General features: G+C 50.0%; 1 protein-coding gene across 4 annotated transcripts in view; it reads left to right on the top strand.

Annotated features, from left to right (window-relative positions):
* The window catches only part of DYRK1A (dual specificity tyrosine phosphorylation regulated kinase 1A), a 1,390,196-nt gene that overhangs the window by 378,194 nt on the left and 992,344 nt on the right, over positions 1–19,658 (top strand). For 3 of the 4 annotated variants that reach the window (XM_069636083.1, XM_069636082.1, XM_069636084.1), the window contains exon 4: positions 14,400–14,602. In XM_069636083.1, the coding sequence (XP_069492184.1) occupies positions 14,400–14,602 (203 nt within the window). Of the gene's footprint in view, positions 1–14,399; positions 14,603–19,658 lie in introns of those variants that run through there. The other variant, XM_069636085.1, reaches the window with a different exon arrangement.

Here is a 19,658-nt window from a genome sequence, read left to right as displayed (position 1 = left end):
AGTTTCCATCTGCCCTACGGTTAGCACATGGTTTTCTGCTTCGGGGCTAGTTGCTCTGTTTCGACGATATGCAAGGTAATCTTCCTCTGGTGAGGAGTGTAGGCCCGACGCCCCTCTGATGCATCCGGCTGAGAATGTTCCCCTTGTTTTATCAGCTTTATGCCAGTATAATCCAAGATGGAGGTATAGGTACTGGTGTCCCTGAGTGGGGCTTAATGCACCTTAAGTCAGACACGTTTTATGTGCTTTGAGACTATGCTGGTGAGCTGGCACAGTATAACCAACTCAGTCTTAAGAAGCTGAGAATTTCACATTCACTTGATGTCACTACCAGAACGGTTCCATGTGATATCCCTTTTAAGTTTTTGCCGTACAAGAATGGTGCTGTGTTTTGCGGCAATATTAGTCCAACCCCGCTCCCAATTATCTGCATAAATAATGTCACCTATGCCGTGTCCCGGCAACTATATGTATGGCAACATTGTTTATGGTGATATTAGGTGTTGGATAGCCAGGCATTGGATAATTTCTGGCTGTTAAGTATGATCATTTGCGACCAACTTGTGTAGAATAGATTGAACCTGAGAATGAAGTGTTGAGGCCATTTGCAGTTTGGGGAATGTGGGGGGGGGGGGAGGGTGGCTGTGGATGTTGTGTTCTGCTTTGCCTGAAAGGGTTTGGAAGCGTCTGGTTTTACCTACGTTATGGGTCTTCTTGAAGAGGGGGATTTCTGGAAAATGATGTCCCTCGCTAATTAGCATTTTCTGGCCGCCACTTTTTGTGAAAGATTAAGAATGCCCTGAGATTTCAATATGGTTAAAAGTTGCTTTTGAGGGAATTCATAGATGGTTTAATTCTAGGAGAACAATTCACAATTTGTAAATGGCTGAAGTCATTCCTAACCCCGAGCTAATGGAGGGAGGTTCCTGATCAGCCCCTTCCCCTGTTTGATTGAATGTTGGATGTTTACTTGGATAAAGACTGGTTCCCGCCATTTTTAGATCTATAATACAGTTTGTAAGGCTGGGTTTCCAGAGATTTGAATTAAAGGGAACGTGGCGATTTGATATGTATCAGTTCATGCAAGTTGTGGGGGCATTCTTTCTGATAGTGTATCAGAACTTCTCTAAATTGGTTCAGTTTGAACTTCTTAACGTTCAGCTTTTGCACAGATCGCAACTGTTCTAGAGCTTTTGTGGAAGAGGCTAGAGTATCCAGGAGTGAGTGCAGTTCCTCTTTGAGGTTGCTGTGTCTTACATCTGAAGGAAGAGAGAAAATTCTGTCCATCTCATGTGGTCCATTTATTTGTTGCTACTAGGGCATGCTTAGCTCATAGATGGAAGATGCCCTCAATTACATCTTTGAGTGGTTCTCCATCATGGGGTCTGGCATGGATTCACATGCTCATGAATATTCCCCGTTGTCGGGCCGGGAATCCTCGGTATAGAAAAAAATCAGTATCAGTATCAGTTTCGTTTCTGATCTGTCTTTCTTAGTAGTAACCAATCACTGGTTTCTGGGTCATACTGCCCCCAGCCAATGACTGCCCTCTCCCTAAACCCCGCCTCTGTTAGCCATCCTCAGATTTTTACCGCACGTTCAAGTGTTGGGAGTCCTCGTGCTGTAGCTCTCGAGCTTTTGCTGCGTTTTCACGCTTTTTCAGGAGATTTTTTCTCATTTTCCGGTTAAATAGAGCCTCAAGCTCCACCTTTTCTACATCCGATCAACGGGTATCAGTTTTGGAATTTTCTATGCCCCTCAAGGGTGAAGATTTCGTCGAGTTATGCTTTTGGAGGATTCCAGAAGTTCCGTGGCCTACCCCGGACATGGCCCAGGAGAAAGGAAGCTCAACGCCCGGGAAGCTGTTCAGGACCTGCCCTGGATGCCAGCTTCAGAATGTTTTCAAGGTGGACGAGCATTCGTTATGCCTCTGTCTCCATGAGGACAAGATGCACACGGAGAAGGATTGTGCGTTTTGTGGGAACATGTCAGAGCGGACCATGAAGGATCGCCACCTCCGTCTCGCCAACTGGCTGGAAGGGAAGAGCCTGTCGGGCGACAAGAAGAAAAAGAAGTCAGAGCGGTCTTCTAAGTCCTGTGAGGGCGCCCCGGCGACGGAGGCCCAGCAAAAGGCCAAGGACCGCGAGTCCGCGGGCACCAGGAGCACCGAACGGTCGGGCTCTTTGGCTGCCAGGCAGGGTGCATCCTCCCCGGCGCCATCAACCACAAGCCAACCCTCTGGCTCGGGTAAGAGGAAGTCTGAGAACCCGGCGAAGCTTCTGGAGAGGCCCTGGTCGATCTTGAAGATTCCGGCAGAGGGGGAGCAAGGCTCGGACCCTCCCCCCAAGGTGAAGGCCCCAGGCGTACAGAAGGTGACAATGACCTTAATTCACCCTGCTTAGACCTGGATTGAGGATGTCGCAGCGGCCCTGGCTCAGCCTGTGGAGGCTACGCCAGTGGAGGCGACCTCAGGACCCAATCTCCCTGCCACCGCGGAGGGAGTGGTCTTACAGGCCCATTGAGAAGACCCCCACGAAGTCCTCGTTGGAAAAGGTGGGGGAGGGGCAGGTGGCCATCGTGGATACACACACGACCTCTGAAGAAGAGCTCTTTGAAGTCGTGGAAGAGGCCCAGCCCATCGGGAGGGATCCCGAAGAGGGTGACGACGAGGGCGACGGTGTCGCCCACTAGGTTCCTCAAGAGCCCGTCGTTTCCGTTGCCGCAGGACACTTCGGCGTCCATTTTGTCAGCGATTCAGTCCTTATGCTCGGAGATAAGGACAAGGTTGCCCCTCCCCCCGACGGAGGTACCTGAGCCAGACCCGACAGAGGTACCTGAGCCAGACCCGACGGGGCAACCGGAGCCGGGACCTTCGGAAAGTCCACCGCATAAGAAGAGGACGCATCCTACGCCACCTCTCCCACCTCTGCAGCCTGCGCCGCCTTCCCCCGGTCTACTACCCACAGGGATGATACAGGCACGGACACGGCTACGACAGGTATAGATGACGATGGAGGCGACGACGGGACGTGTCCCCCGTCGCCCCCTGCTCGGGCGTCCCCGCCCGACGAGATTGGATCCTTTCATGCCATGATTTCCAGGGCATCCGAGCTCTTCCAACTCTGCCCAGAAGAGAAGAAGGAAGGGTTCCTTTACCAACGGCGCGAGGCTAAAAGGAAGACGGTCCTCGCTGTACCACTTCTTGATGGCATCTGGGTTGAGGGGCTCGCCCTCCTCAAGAACCCTGCCACGGCGCCGGCAAAAAGGGACCAGTACGAGAAGTACCGGGTCCCCGACGCTGCCCTTTGTGCCTTCGGGTGCAACCTACCCCGGATTCAGTCGTCTCGGCGGCGGCAAAGAAGAAAGCTGGGGGGGGCATCGGCCTTGATATCAACTTCCCTGCCAAATGGCGAGGGCAGGAAGTTGGACACGATGGGACGACGGGTCATCTCATCCGCAGCGACGACTATCAAGGCGGCCACCGCCCTGGCTATCGTAGCCCGCTACGACAGGGAGTTGTGGTTCAAAATTGCCCCTCTGTTGGACTTCCTTCCGGACGCCAAAAGGGCTGAGGCCCTTGAAATCCTACAGGAAGGTGAGATTGCTTCAGACCACGCCATCACGGTGGCAACGGACATCGCCGACACCGGTTTCCGTCAGCTGGGCAACAGCGTTTGCCTGAGACGACGAGGATGGCTTAAGGCGACGGATTTCCTCCAGGATGTACAAGCCAAGGTTTTGGACATGCCCTTCGACGGGAACAACCTGTTTGAGAAGGTGGTTGTTGAGTCCCTTCAGACCATCAAGACAGACACGGAGACTGCCCGGGCACTGGGAGTGCTCCAACGACGACGGCCGTCCTTTCGGAGCTCCAGAGGCAGACAAGGTGCCTCCAAGGGATCCGGAAGTGGCTCCTCCATGTACCGCCAAGCGGCAAGATCTTCGTCCCAGGAAGCATACATGGGACGCGGCAAGTCAGGTGGTGCTCGTCGACAGGGAGGTCAAGGAGGCAAGGCGGCCTCCAAACAAGATTGAACCGACAGTGGGGTCGGACCCCCGCCGAAGCACCCCGGTGGGAGGCCGGCTGGCGAGGTTCGTCAGCGTGTGGGAGCACCGACTGTTGGGTGCTGGACGCCCTGGCCCAAGGGCACGCCCTCGAGTTTCAGAAGAAGTGCCCTCGCATTCCACCCGTGGCCAGGAAGGAAAATCACATCCCTCAACTACTGGTGGAAGTAAGGGCGATGCTCAAGAAAGGTGCCATCGAGCTCGTCCCAAAGAGGCTTCGGGGCTCCGGAGTTTACTCAAGGTATTTCCTTGTAAAAAAGAAGACAGGAGGATGGCGCCCTATCCTGGACCTGCGATGACTGAACAAGTACATCAAGGCACAGAAGTTCCGGATGGTCACCCTCCAGCACGTGCTGGGACAGCTGGAGGAGGGCGATATCCTGTCGTCGTTTGACTTGGAGGATGCGTACTTCTACATCCCGATTCTAAAAAGACACCGAAACTTCCTCAGGTTCGTGGTCCAAGGGCGGCACTACCAGTTCAAGGCCCTCCCGTTCGGATTGAAGTCGGCACCCAGGGTGTTCACCAAGTGCCTCACACCGGTGGCTGCGCCTACAGGGGATCCACGTCTACCCCTACCTGGACGACTGGCTCATCCGGGCAAGGACAAGGGAGCTCCGCGTGGAGCACACTGCGAAGACCGTCCAGCTGCACACGGACCTGGGATTCTCCATCAACTTTCCAAAATCCCACCTGGTTCCATCGCAAGTCGCCCTGTTTCTGGGAGCCAAGCTTGACAGTGGCGCGGCTGGCCTCGACGTCGGAGGAAAGGACCAGGACCATTCTGGGCAAGGTGCAGCGTCTGCTTGCCACGAACATGGCCAGGTTAAGATCTATCCAGTCCCTCCTCGGGATGATGTCCTCCTGCATTTATCTGGTGCGCCTTTGCAGGCTTCGGATGCACCCCTTACAAGAGTTCCTCGACGCCCGCTGGGTTCAGTCGACGGGCAGCTTCGATGACAGGATCCCTCTCAACGAGACGTTCCGTCGGGCGATCCGGTGGTGGGGTACCCGCTCTCATCTGTCGGCGGGCACGGACTTTCAGACCCCAGCTCACCAGGTGACGGTGACGACGGATGCCTCCCTGGAAGGTTGGGGAGCGCACTCCGGAGATCTTCTCCGGAGATCTTCTCCACTCCACATCAACATCTTGGAACTCTGCGCAGTGTTCTGGGCCCTCCGGTCTTTTCTTCCGTCCCTCAAGGGCAAGGCGGTGAGGATCTTCACCGACAACGCAACCACCATGTTCTACATCCGGAAGCAGGGTGGAACCAGATCCCCTGCCCTATCCAAGGATGCCCAGGATCTGTGGCATTGGGCCGTCGCCCAAGGGATGTTTCTGGTGCATTTTCATCTGGCAGGAATAAAAAACACCATCGCCGACTCACTTGGCAGAGAGCTGCACTCGTGCCACGAGTGGGAACTACGCCAGGATCAAGTGGATCGACTCTTCCGTCGATGGGGCGAACCCCAGGTCGATCTCTTCGCGACGGCGACGAATTCTAAGTGCCGGAGGTTCGCCAGCAGGTTTCCCCCAGCCGAGGAGCATGGGCGATGCTTTCTCGTTCCCCTGGGACGGCCTATTTCTTTATGCATTCCCTCCGCTGCCGTTGCTGCTCCGGCTCATCAACCAACTCAAGAGGTCCCGGTGCAAGATGATCCTCGTCGCACCAGCGTGGCCGAGACAGATCTGGTTACCGGACCCTCTGGACTTGTCAACGTCCACACCAGTCAAGCTGCCGACGGACGCAGATCTCTCCAGAGAAGGAGGTGCCATTCTTCACCACAACCCGGAATCGCTGAACGTGCAGGCCACGCTCCTGCAGCACTAGAGTTTGGAGGGTACGACATACCGGCCGACTGCAGAGAGGTTCTCCAAAGGCCAGGGCGTCCTCAACTCTCAAGTGCTACGGACATAAATGGAAGAGGTTCTCTGTCTGGTGCCGTGCACAGAAGATTAACCCTCTGCGGATTACGGCCCCTCAAGTATTGCCGTACCTACTGTCATTGGCCAAGGCTGGAGGACTAGCTCAAGCTTCCATCATGATACATCTGGCCGCCATCTCACGATACACCAGAACTACGGGACGGGCGTCCTTGTGGTCTCATCGACTGGTGGAGGAATTTATGAAAGGATTGTTCCGATCATTCCCGCCGGTGAAGGCCCCTGCCCCGGCGTGGGAGCTCAACGTGGTGCTGACCAGGCTCATGGGGGGGCACCATTTGAGCCTATGCATTCGGCACTGTTGAAGTTTCTGTCGTGGAAGACAGCGTTTCTTGTGGCCATCACCTCCGCACGACGAGTGGGAGACCTCCAGGCCCTACCTTGCAAGCCGCCATACTTGATGTTTCACGACAGGATGGTGGTGCTGAGGACGCACCCCTCCATGCCCAAGGTGCCGTCGGACTTCCACCTCAACGAACCCTTGGTGTTAGTTTTCTTCCCGTCCCCTTCGTCGCCGGCTTAAAGCACTCTGCACTCGCTGGATGTAGCTATTGCGCTGAAGTTCTACGTGGACCGCACAAAGAGTTTTCGGAAGACATCACAGCTGTTTGTGAACTTTGGGACTGTTAATCAAGGGAAGGCTCTCTCGAAGACTTTTTCCAGATGGCTCTCCGGCTGCATCATGCACTGTCACCGGTTGGCAAACCGACCGCTGCCCGGCCGTCCGATAACCCATTCGACCAGAGCGATCGCTGCTACCACAGCATTCCTGTCTGGTGTGCCCCTGCTGGACATCTGCAGGGCTGCGACGTGGAGGTCGACACACACCTTCACAAGATTCTACTGCGTCGATCGGGACTCTGGGGAGGAGTCCAGGGTCGGCCAAGCAGTGCTGCGCAACCTGTTCGCCTAAGGTGAGCCTGGTGAGGAGGTAAGAGATGCTTAATGTTGAGTTGTTGTATTGCTTAATGTTGAGCCTGTTGACACCTCCCGTGGTTGTTCATGTGTGTACTGCTATGTATTCTCTTGTTCATGAGCATGTGAATCCATGCCAGACCCCATGCTGGAGAAGGAACAAGTTACTTACCTGTAACTGTTGTTCTCCAGCAATGGTCTGGCATGGATTCACATGCGAACCCTCCCACCTACCCCTCTGCGGCTCTTCACTTGGTCGTACTGCCACTTTACGTGCTACCAAATCTGAGGATGGCTGCCAGAGGCGTTGCTTAGGGAGAGGGCAGTCATTGGCTGGGGGCAGTATGACCCAGAGACCAGTGATTGGTTACTACTAAGAAAGACAGTTCAGAAACGAAACTGATACTGATTTTTTTTTCTATACCGAGGATTCCCGGCCTGACGGGGAATATTCATGAGCATGTGAATCCATGCCAGACCCATGCTGGAGAACAGTTACAGGTAAGTAACTTGTTCCTTCCATACAATTGTACTACATGGAATGGTTGACGTTGTTGTGTGGAATCATGTCATATTGACAGTTTGGTTCACCCTTATTGTAATGACTTGATTGCCCCTTAGGGCGTGATTCCCTGACAGCCCCCCTCGACCCCTAGGTAGGTCTGTGCACAGAATCACAAGTCTGATTTCTGCACCCCTTGTCATACTTTACAAAAATACAGCCAGAAAATATTGTTTAGTTCGTTGTGACTCAAAGAACCTTATTATGAAGCATTACTCAAAAATATGAAGCTAACACTTGAAGGTAGCAAGTCAATATATTTATTATCACTTCTGTTCTCTACCAGCTTTGCTCATCATTATGCCTGCTTTGAGAGCCATAATAATATAGTATGCTATCATATATATGGAAAGCGTTATTGCATAAGCTGAAAACATAGTTGGAGTCTAACAAAGATTAAGTAGAAGTTCATCATTTTTAACAAACCCTCTTGAGCAATCATGGGGTTCATGTTATGTTGTCTGAGATTTGCTATGGTATGATCAAGGGTGGAGTGACAGTCTAACCTATGCAAAAAAAAGTTCAACCAACACACTCGAAACTAACGATTTCCAGGCCTTGCTGTTCTGTATGCAACGTGACCATGGGGGCCTGCTACTGTTCTAAGCCCCCCCCCCACGATCTCGTGGCTGCCTGCTGCAGAATTCTCCTTTAGCCTTAGTCTGTTGTGCTTTTTATATTAACACGTGTGACTTGGTCTACATGTACTATGTGCGTCATTTCCTTGTCCTGGACAGAACGTCTACAGTTTTGTCCTGCTCTGGAGCTTAGCATTGCATGCATGATTTACCTATGTGAAAACTCAAGTGACGGGCACTGTCTTAGCTTCTTGATCATTTCCATTAGAATACATGGGCTTCCGCTTGATGGCTACGCAAGGCATAGTGTTCTTTTCGAAGGGATTGTGTCCTCCGACGTATTCCTCATCTTAGATATCTCCTTCCAGCTCTGCTGGCCTCGGAAAATTTTTTCTCTAGAGGGCGCTGCGCGTCGACGTCCTCCGAGTCGATGTCCCTCGACAGCCGCCGTATCGACGTCATCCTGCCTATAAAGGCCGCGCGCAGCGTCCGTTGCTCAGTTCCGTTTTTCCGCGCTTGCTCAGTGGCTCGGAATACCGTTGCTCAGTTTTTGTCGTATTAAACCTATTTACCTCGAGTTATTCGATCCGTACTCTATGGCTTCCTCGTAGGAACCGACAACTCCTCGATCCGGCTTCAAAAAATGCTGAGTTTGTGGAAAAAAGATGTCACTGACTGACCCTCACAGAGTTTGTCTGTGGTGTTTGGGAGCTGAACACCATTGTTCGGAGTGCGAGGACTGTATGTCCATGACAGCTAAGGCCCTGAAGGAGCGTAGGGGGAAGCTGGAGAAAGGTAAGACTTTTAAAGCTTCTTCTTCGTCGACAAAGTCGTGACATTCGTCTCCTCGTCACCATTCGCGCTCCAGGTCTCGGAGTGGGTCCCATCACTCTTCGAGATCGAAGCACTCGAAGAGGAGACGTCGAAGATCCCCTTCTCCGTCTTCCTCTTCCTCTTCCTCTGTTTCGCCAAAAAGAATCCCTTGCCCCACCAAACATAGTTCCCGGGCTGAATGGGAGGAATTCCGCAAAAATATGATGAGCGTCTTCGAGAAAGCGGCCTCGACCCCCTCGAAGACTGCCGAGAGCGATGCTCTGGTCGAAAGACCCGAAGGTCAAAAACGCTGCGAGTCGCAGTACCCGGCGAAGGAAACCTCTCGAGCGCGTCTCGAACCCTCGAGTAGGACTATGACCTCCAAACCTTCCTCGAAGGTTCTGTCGACGCCGTCGACAAAGGTTCCGTCGACGCCGAGGTCGGTGTCTTCGACGCCGTTGTCGAGGGGACCTTCGACACACGGGTCTGTCGACTCGACGCCAGCTTCGACACCGGCGTCGACGCCAAGAAAAGTCACGGTCACGACACACCCAGTGACTATCCCCAGGTCCTCGATGACGATGGCTTCGAGATTGTCGAGTAGAATCCCAATTCTGTCGAGGTCATCGAGGCCTCCACCTTTGTTTTCGACGCCACGCTCGAAGCCTTCGTCGACGACATCGACGTTTTCGAGGCCGATAATGACAAGTTCGGCACCCTCTGCCTTGGAAATGGGATTTACACCCTTTATGAGTTCAGAACAATTGAGAACTATGTCCTCAATTTTGGAAGAAGGTGAATTGTCTGAACAGGAAGACACATTTGAGTTGCAGGGACCTGTAACCCCAATTAGAGAGGAATTTTCCTCTGAAGAACGCAGGTTAAAGGATCTTCATGATTCCTTACATGAGGCAAGTGGGTTAGACACTTCCCCTGAGGTGGAGTTTGCTAGGCCAGACCCGGTGGAGCATGCTGAAACCCCCTATAGAGCCTTAATGGCCAGGATCAGAGAGTTTATGGGGTGGTCTGCACCTTCACAATCTTTCCAACAAGATGACCTCACGGATATTCTTGATAAAGGCCCACAGGAGGATCCTGTGGTGCCTTTTCATAAAGCTCTTCAGAGGAAGATTATGACGAACTGGGAAACCCCAGATGTCGTCCCGGCAGTAAATAAAAAACTGTCTACAAAATACAGGGTATCTTCTACAGACCTGGAGTTTTTGTCAAAACACCCATCCCCAGAAAGTCTGGTGGTACAGGCAGCGTCTTCTACCGATGTCAAGACGGCTTATCCTACTGTCCCACAGGACAGGGACGATAAAAAATATGATGCTATGGCAAAGAAAGTTTTTTCAGCATGTAGCATGGCGTTAAAATCTGTGAATGCTACTTGCACCCTTGCTCGATTCAGCCATACACTTTGGGAGTGTGCTTCTACAGCGGCTGACTGCATCCCGGAGGGAGAAGAAAGGGAAGCGTTCCTGAATATCATACAGGACGGTAAAGACGCTATGTGCGAATCCCTCCAGACGGGCATTGATTCGGCTGACAGTATCAGCAGAGCAATGGCGGCAAGTACAACAACCAGGAGATTTGCTTGGTTGAGAAAGTCTGGTTTTGCCCCAGATGTGCAAACCAGGCTCTTGAACATGCCATTCGATGGCTCTTCTTTGTTTGGGAAAAAGGCGGATGACAGTTTAGAAAAACTGCAAACTTCAAAAGCAGCAGCAAAATCCCTAGGCGCTGCAATCCGTCAGACACCTTTTCGTCCCACAGGAACCTCTGCGAGAGGCAAGTCCTTTCGCTTCTACTCCGCATTCGGAAGAGGTAGAGGACGACCGGCTCAAAGGGGACAAAGAAGAACTACCCGAGGTGGACGGGGTAGATATTCAAAAGCCGCAGCAACAGCAGGTGCCTTTTTACCATCGTCATCTGCATCAGCCGCCCCAAAACCACTCTGAGGACTTCCCTCACAGGACACCTGTAGGAGGCAGGTTGACTCAACATCTGGCGGAATGGCAGGCTATCACGTCAGATGCTTGGGCATTGGAAACAGTTGCCCAAGGTTACTGCCTGCCTCTCCTATGCATACCTCAGTCATCCACCGGGGATCAGCTCTCAAAAAGCTCCAGATCCGCTCCTCTTGCAGGAAATTTTGGACCTGCTAGAGAAAGGTGCCATAGAACCGGTACCTGTAGCGGAGAGGAACAAGGGCTGGTACTCCCCTTACTTTCTCATTCCAAAGAAAGACGGAGGACTGAGACCCATCTTGGACTTGCGAGAATTGAACAAATTCCTCAGAAAAGACAAATTCAAGATGGTCACTCTTTCTCAGATCCTCCAGGCCCTTCAGTTCCAGGACTGGTTGGTATCTCTGGACCTTCAGGACGCTTATTTCCATGTGCCTATCCATCTCAAGCACAGGAAATACCTGAGGTTGGCAATTGGCAACTCTCACTATCAATTTCGAGTGCTGCCATTTGGGCTGACCTCCGCCCCGAGGGTCTTCACCAAGTTAATGTCGGTAGTGGCGGCAAGTACTAAGGAAGGAAGGGATTGATGTCTACCCCTACCTGGACGATTGGTTGATCAGGGCTGTCTCTTCGGAACAAGCTCAGATCCAGCTAAATCACGTGTGCCACTCCCTTCACAGACTGGGCTTCTCCCTCAATTTAAAGAAGTCACAAATGATACCATCGCAGAGACTCCAGTTCATAGGAGCGATCCTGGACACTTCCCTGGGAAAAGCCTCGCCACAAGAGGTGAGGACTCAAGATATTCTACAGATGGTTACCAAGTTCCAAGATGCCCAACGTCTCCCAGCCTTCGAATTTTTGAGGTTGCTAGGCCTCATGGCATCCTGCATTTTCCTAGTGCCAGAGGCTCGCCTGAGAATGAGATCCCTCCAGTGGGCACTGAGGACTCAGTGGTCACAATTCTCAGGGAGAATGACAGATCTTCTTCAGGTTCCCGACAGGGTGGCTCGAGACCTTCAGTGGTGGGCCTGTCGGGAGAACATTCTGAAAGGAGAACATTTTTGGCAACCCTGGCCGGAGATAACAGTAGTCACGGACGCCTCACTCACGGGGTGGGGAGCCCACGCCAACGACTTGACCATCAGCGGTCGTTGGTCTCCATCGGAGTCCAGACTACATATCAACCTGTTAGAGCTGAGAGCCGTCAGACTTGCGCTGAAGGCGTTCCTGCCAGCTGTACAAGGGAAAAACGTCCTGATAATGACGGACAACACAGTGGCCATGCATTACCTCAACAAAAGAGGAGGCGTAGGATCACTACCCCTGTGCAGAGAGGCGATGCAGCTCTGGTTTTGGGCAATCCAAGAAGGAATCTCTCTATCGGCAGTTCACCTAGCCGGAGAGAAGAACTTGACAGCGGACGCTCTGAGCAGGCAGAGCACAGTCTCCCACGAGTGGGAACTAGCTCAGGAAGTCCTTCAAGAGATCTTCGCCCTTTGGGGAACCCCTCAGGTGGATCTGTTCGCCACCAGCGTCAACAGGAAATGCGATCTGTTCTGCTCAAGGGAATTTCCCCCGAGAGGAGCTCTGGGAGACGCGTTCATAGTGGACTGGGAGTTTCCGCTTCTGTACGCGTTCCCACCGGTCCCTGTCATTCCTCAAATGATCAGGAGGTTGAGAAGATTCCGGAGAACCATGATCCTAATTGCCCCGGATTGGGCCAGGAGAATGTGGTACCCGGACCTTCTAGACTTGCCCATCTGCCCTCCAATTCAACTTCCACTCAGAGAGAACCTACTCTCACAGAAGGGAGGTCAGGTTCTCCATCCAGACATCAAAACCCTCAACCTTCACGCTTGGCTTCTGAAAGGTTGAGGTACAAGGATTGGGACCTCCCTGATGATGTTATGGAGGTGTTGCTTTCGGCAAGGAGGCCAGCAACAAAGTCTTTATACCGTTGCCGTTGGAACAGATTTTGCAGCTGGTGTAGAGAACAGAATATCGACCCTTTTTCATGTGGTACACCAATGGTTTTGTCCTTCCTTCTGTATTTGGCGAATTCAGGCCTTCAAGTTGGCACCATTAAGGGCTATCTCGCAGCGCTATCCATCTTTAAGCGCACTGCGGAAGAACCATCCTATTTCAAATTACCCTTGGTAATACAGTTTCTAAAGGGGTTAACCAATGTTTATCCCCCAAGACCATACCAAGCTCCCCTATGGGATTTAAACTTAGTACTAACTTTCCTGATGGGCACACCTTTCGAACCACTCCATTCTTGTTCGTTAAGATTCCTTACCCTTAAAACTGTTTTATTAATAGCACTTACATATGCTAGAAGGGTGAGCGAATTACAAGCTCTTTCTTGTAAACCCCCTCACACAATATTTCACAAAGACAAAGTTGTCCTGCAAGTGCAGCCTAATTTCCTCCCAAAGGTGGTTTCTGAATTCCATATCACTCAGAAGATTACCCTACCATCTTTCTATCCTCCTCCTCACCCGGGGAAAGAGGAAGAGAGGTTACACAGGCTGGACCCTAGAAGGGCTTTATGTTTTTACATCAGACTAGCCAGGATAAGACAGGCAGACCAGCTGTTTGTAGGTTACACAGGTCACAAGCTGGGGTTACCAATAACTAAGCAGACCATTTCCAGATGGATCATTCTAGCCATTCTGGAATGTTATAACCTGGCAGGGAAATAGCCCCCTCAAAACCTTAGGGCTCATTCGACTAGAGGTATTGCAGCTACATCGGCCCTCAAAAGAGGTGTGCCGGTTAAAGACATCTGTGCGGCCGCTACATGGTCGTCTGTCCATACCTTTACACGTTTTTACAATTTGGATTCCTCCTCCAGTCAAGAGACTAGGTTTGGAAGGGCTGTACTGCATTCTATTCATCAATAGAAGACAGCGTGAAGTCAGTACTCCCTCCTCCAATAATAGAATACTGCTATGGGAGCCTATCTAAGATGAGGAATACGTCGGAGGACACAATCCCTTCGAAGAACAAGTTACTTCTTACCTTGTAACGTTCTTTCGACGGGATGTTCCTCCGACGTATTCCTCATCGGCCCTCCCATCCATCCCCGCAGTTCTACTTCCCGTGTTGTTGCAGCCTACGCTCCTTCAGGGTGATTAGTCTAGTCCAGAAAGTATTATTGTGGGCTACAAAACGGAACTGAGCAACGGACGCTGCGCGCGGCCTTTATAGGCAGGATGACGTCGACGTCGATTCGGCGGCTGTCGAGGGACATCGACTCGGAGGATGTCGACGCGCAGCGCCCTCTAGAGAAAAAATTTTCCGAGGCCAGCAGAGCTGGAAGGAGATATCTAAGATGAGGAATACGTCGGAGGAACATCCCGTCGAAAGAACGTTACAAGGTAAGAAGTAACTTGTTCTTCTGGCCTATTTCAAATGCCATTATATTGGATGCATTTTCTGAAGATGAGAAATGTATTTCAAGATGAGAAATAATTGTGCATAGAAAACTTTACAAAACATTCTTTTTGGGCCATGACACATGCTATATTTTCTTTTAGGAGGAGAGACTTCAGCATGCAAACCATCATCTGTTCGGCTTGCACCATCCTTCTCATTCCATGCTGCTGGCCTTCAGATGGCTGGACAGATGCCCCACTCGCATCAGCAGTACAGTGAGCGCAGGCAACAGAGCATAACTGATCAAGTTTCAGTTTCAGCCATATCTTACACTGACCAGATCCAACAACCGTTAACCAACCAGGTATGTCGATTAACGTACTTTGTTTGAATTAATGTCTGACCCACGTTTATCATTTTATTATGCCAATGCATAAGCAATTCTGCTGCAGCTGTCATTGTATTGCACCAGGAAACTAACTGTATTTCTTGTCCAGCCGTAATACTATATCAAGACTTAAAGGACTGATGGTCCTTCTTATGGGTTCACGCCTCAGAGGTTGACTTGTATCAAATACTTAACTCTATTTCCTGTGGTTATCCCTGGAGGGTGTTGGGTAGTTTATGAAGTATTTAGTGGAAAGTAGTGAAGGTATTATAATGTGTTCTACTTATAGAGGTCAGGGTCCCAGACTCGATCCTTCTCTGGTTTCAGGGGGTTTCAGGATCGTTGTGCGTGCCGATCTGAAGCTCTGGTTGGCTGGACCCGCTGAAAGCAACGTCAAGGTGGTCGGCTTTTCTCTCGGCCATTAGCCTCTACTCCAGGGACAGGTAGTCTCCCTGCTGACGAATCAGCAAAATTATATTTTTTTTGTCGGTAGCATGAGACTCCGTTGAGAGGCCGAAACTCATCTGGAGGCGTGACCATCACCGAAGACGGGTGGGTTTTGTAAATCGCTCGGGCAGGTTTTCACATCCCCCCTCTCCCCTACCCCAACCTTCAATCCTCCCTTCCAACAGATCGGGGCACCCTCCCTCAGAGCCGAGGTACAGAAACTTCTAGACTTGAGGGTGGTGGCACTTGATCCCCTTGGGGCAAGGAAACGGCTTCTACTCTAGTCTGTTCAGTGCCCAAACTCACCTAAGCTGGCCTGCACTATCCTCGATCTTTCCCAGTTCAATCTTTCTCTTCCCCAAGAGAAATTCAAGATGATCACGCCCTGTCAGATAAAGTCCTCTTTGCAGAAGGACGACTGGCTCAGTGTGGTGGACCTCCAGGATGCTTATATGCATATCCTTATTTGGAGTCTGCATCGGAAATACCTATGGCTTTCCATGGGGGAAGAGCCTTTCCAGTTTCGTGTGCTTGTTAGGGAGAATTCTCCTTCTAGGGCTAATTTCCCTCACCTAGTGAGTCCTCCAGCAGCTTTGCTGGATTTCTGGAGTTTATTTTTTCCACCTGGTAAGTGTACCTCTTTTTCCACTCTTACATGTGTTTTGGCCTATGTTTTTTCTCGTTGTGTGATCTTGGGCACTGGAGCACACCACTCCAGGTGCCCCTGTTCTTGTATGGGTTACACAGCACCTTTAGTGCTGTAACCCAGGGTTGTCTTTAAGACTTCCCTCTGACTCCATTTCGCTGGGGCCAACTACTGTCCCCCAGAGAAAGTTGCCATTTACTTTACATCGTCAGTTTTACCACAGACCCATTACACCCCATCTTACACGGAGTACTGGAAAGGGCTAATCTGTACCCCTTTTCTGTCTGTACCTCCCTGAGCATTGTTTTGCTCTTTTAACATTTAGACTTGGCTGGTGGCAGTGGTATCTACCCTAACTTTTCTACCGCAATTGTATTAGATAAACGTGGTACTCTTCTTGGCTATTATATTAGCCTCGAACATAAACCCGCTTGACCAAATCGTCTCTCTTTTGGCTCCGGTTGGGTTTATTCACAATTTCTTTTTGTTAAAGTCCTTCTTGTGTTTTACTTTGCGCGGCAAACTAGGTTCATCTTCTCTGTTCACCGTCTTTTGGCGGGCTTCTTCAGAGAAGCCCAACTCTTGGCGCCTCGGTGTCTAGGTAGACTGAATGTGGGGAAGGGGTGTAGTCACCCCCTGCACAGAATATCCTAGGAAACCCAAGTCGCACTTTGCCATGATTGGCTCAGGTGGTTGTCTCGGCTGGACAACCCCCCGCCCCCTTGCTGCGTGATTGACAGCTAGGCTGTGTGAATGGGAGTTTTGCGCATAAAAGGCAGGTCTCTTGGGCTAGATGTCGGTCGCCACTGGAACTACAAGGAACCAAAGAGAAGCGGAGAGAACGACGGCTGCTGCAACTACCCCGTCCCGGTGAAGCCCTGCTGCAGTCCTGAGCTATCTTCCCTTCAACGACTAAGAGGAGATCCAGTCCGGAGTAGTCTTCCCTTGAGCCTGGTGGGGATAACCAGCTTATCTTCAGCCAGTGATCTCCGCCGTGGTCGAAATAGCTGCACACTGCTGTAGTGGTTCGGATAGCCACCTGCTGAGCCTCTCCTGTTTTTAACGAGCACACCTTTTTCGTTGTCGCTGATGCCGGCTTTATCCCTGTGTGATACAGGCCCCCTTCAGACGTCCTCCTTCACAACGAAGCTCCAGGAATCGTGGGTCTGCGGGAAACCAAAAGGAACAACTGCCAGGGCACCCGCTGCATCGTTGAAATAAGGTACTGTGCTCTGCTCGAGGAAACTGGGTGAATCCCTTTTTCTTCATCCTCAAGGCTCGTCCTTGTCTTCCCTCCTTCTTATAACTTTTGCTTCCGAACATTGACAATATCCAAGTACTTTTGGGCTACGCTGAATTGTGAACTGTGTAACGGTGTGATCATCGGCACAGGTCTCCGGTGTCACTTAAACCTTCCTCCCACCCTTTGACTTTTGAACTGTTTCTTGATACTGTCTGCTTAACCTAAATATTGCCTGTGATTTTTGCCTCCAACTCCCTCTGGGTATCTCAGGTGCTAAGTGTGCTTTTGCTCCGGTAGCATTTCATGTCACGAATACGTGTTTATTGAGTAGACCGAACTGTCAAAAAGTGATTGCAACCGTATCCACGGTATCGTGTTTTGTTCATTACACCTATTCATTCAAACACAGGGTACTTAACTTGAGACATACTGTACAAAGTGAATTGGTTAGTTGTAGTATATATTTTTTTTAAACATCTATTTATTAGCATGTCAACAAAAACAAATCACATCAATATAATACAATGGTGTTTTTGGATTTTAGCAGAAGCATAAACACATCATTCAACTACATTCCAATAAGTATACAATGCAAACATTACAGTCCAACATATCCCCCATAGCCACACTAAATCACTTTCAGTGTATGTAAACATGTATGTAAACAACAAGTCTCAAAAAAATATATAACCACCCCTCCTATCAGAAGACATATACATAGACACAAGACTCCACGTAGACCAACACCAAACCAATACACTAAGAGAGCAAAGAAGAAAGATGAGAACAATTGGAAAGGAAAGGGGGAAGAGAAGAGAGAGAAGAAAAGAGGAAAAGATGGAAAAAAATAAACAAAAGGAGAGAAAATAACAATTTCCACTCCTCAATATCATCCATACCTTAGATATTGCGCCATAATAAGGCATTGAATGGCCCCCACATTGAAATGTATTCCTCCTCTCTCGCTTGGAATTATATTTTATCATAAGCAGACAGGGTCTGCAACTCCAATAACCAGTCCTCCACTGATGGCTTCTTCCTGGTTTTCCAAACTCGAAGAATCAGTCGCATAGCAACTAACAAAGCTTTATCAATCCAACTGTTATATTTCATAGAATCAGAACATCTACCCCTATGTAGAAGAAGGATTATATTAAATGAATGGTTCGGTCAAAAATGTTTATTGTCCCTACAGGTCAGCCATGTGTTTTTAAGCCTAATTCGCTCGATTTTAGAAAAATGTCCTATGGACCTTACTCGAGTTTACGTCCATTAAACGCAAGCGAACACTGGCACCAGGGCGCTGCCATTTTGTGATAATCCTATCACTTGCCGCATCGCCCTGGCTGACCTGCTTTTGCGGCACTAAATCCTATCCCCCGCCCCTGAACCTGACATTATCAAAACATTCATATTCCCCGCCTCTCTCAGTGACGTTACTGTGCTGCATAGGCAAACGCGCCCAGTCTTCTACGCGACTTCACACAGAACCCGGAAACCAACACAGATCAACTCACAACACAGCGCGCCACAATTCGGAATATGAAAATGTACTTTTAAATCAAACAGCAATACGGTACATTTGGTAAAGTACATTTATTTGACATTAAATGTTTAGAGAATATTCAGCAATTGGCATATTAAATCGGAATTTAATTTTTTTTTCTTCTCTCAATCCGGAAAAGTTTATCGTGAGTCATGCGCCGTTCCTTTATGGTACACAGGGTGTTGGTTTTCGTTAAAAGAAGCACTTTGGACACACGGTGAACCGCAAGGCTGTTCCATCAACTAGGCCACCGTAAAGGTCGATATGTTGCTTCTAGCTGCTAGTACCGCGTAAGAGCATATGGCTCCTTGGCGATCGTCCCATAAGATGGTCAATGTAGTGCAGTTGTTTACCAGAAGCTGCAGCTGGCGGTTGAAAAATCCGTCTGCCGGGGTCTGGAATAGGTGGCAGAGGCAATAAGGTAGGATGTACCTGTTTAGAAAACAAAAATTGAAATTAGTCTCTCCAGCCGATCTTTATTACTATTATTCATTTTATTTGTTACGGGCGAGCTGAAACTATTTGCTTGCGAGGATAGTGCAATGGAGTATGTTCGGCTCTAAAAGCAATGCGAAAACTAAATAAATCGAGGGCAACACACAAACGAATTTTCTTTACCGTTGAACCACTGAGAAACGACTGTCTACATGCGTGTCGAATGGGTACATGCATGCCCATGTGCCCGGTAGAAAGACGATCCCACAAATGTTGTACTTGCTCTTCATTCATCCAGGTATAAAAGCGTCTAAAGAGTTACTTACATTATATTTGGCATTTCCATTGTATCTCTGCGTAATGCAGTCCGTAAATCCCCCCCGTGTTCGTGCCAACGATTTTTCATATACTGAACTAACTTGAAACTCGGTCTAGTTTCAGAATTTTCAGCATTATCGTCTTACGTTATTGCCCTCCTCCTTCAAATGAAGTCCTTTCGGCATGGTCCCTGTCTCTCAAGGTCAAAAAACAATAGAACCTTATACTGCCAGTGCGATTCGCGGGCCTCTTCAGCCCGCAAGCAAAAAAATCAAAGCTGCTGACCTTCACTCTACATGAGCGTACATTCTTACTTTGCAACATCCCGTCTAAAGCCATCTGTGAGAACTTGAATTTTTGACTCCATGTTTGTACTAGGCCTCAATGTGCAAATGCG

Source organism: Ambystoma mexicanum, chromosome 7p (assembly GCF_040938575.1).
Source record: "Ambystoma mexicanum isolate Mex_15411 chromosome 7p, UKY_AmexF1_1, whole genome shotgun sequence".
Lineage (NCBI taxonomy): Eukaryota > Metazoa > Chordata > Amphibia > Caudata > Ambystomatidae > Ambystoma > Ambystoma mexicanum.
This window is presented reverse-complemented; position numbering and strand designations above follow the sequence as displayed.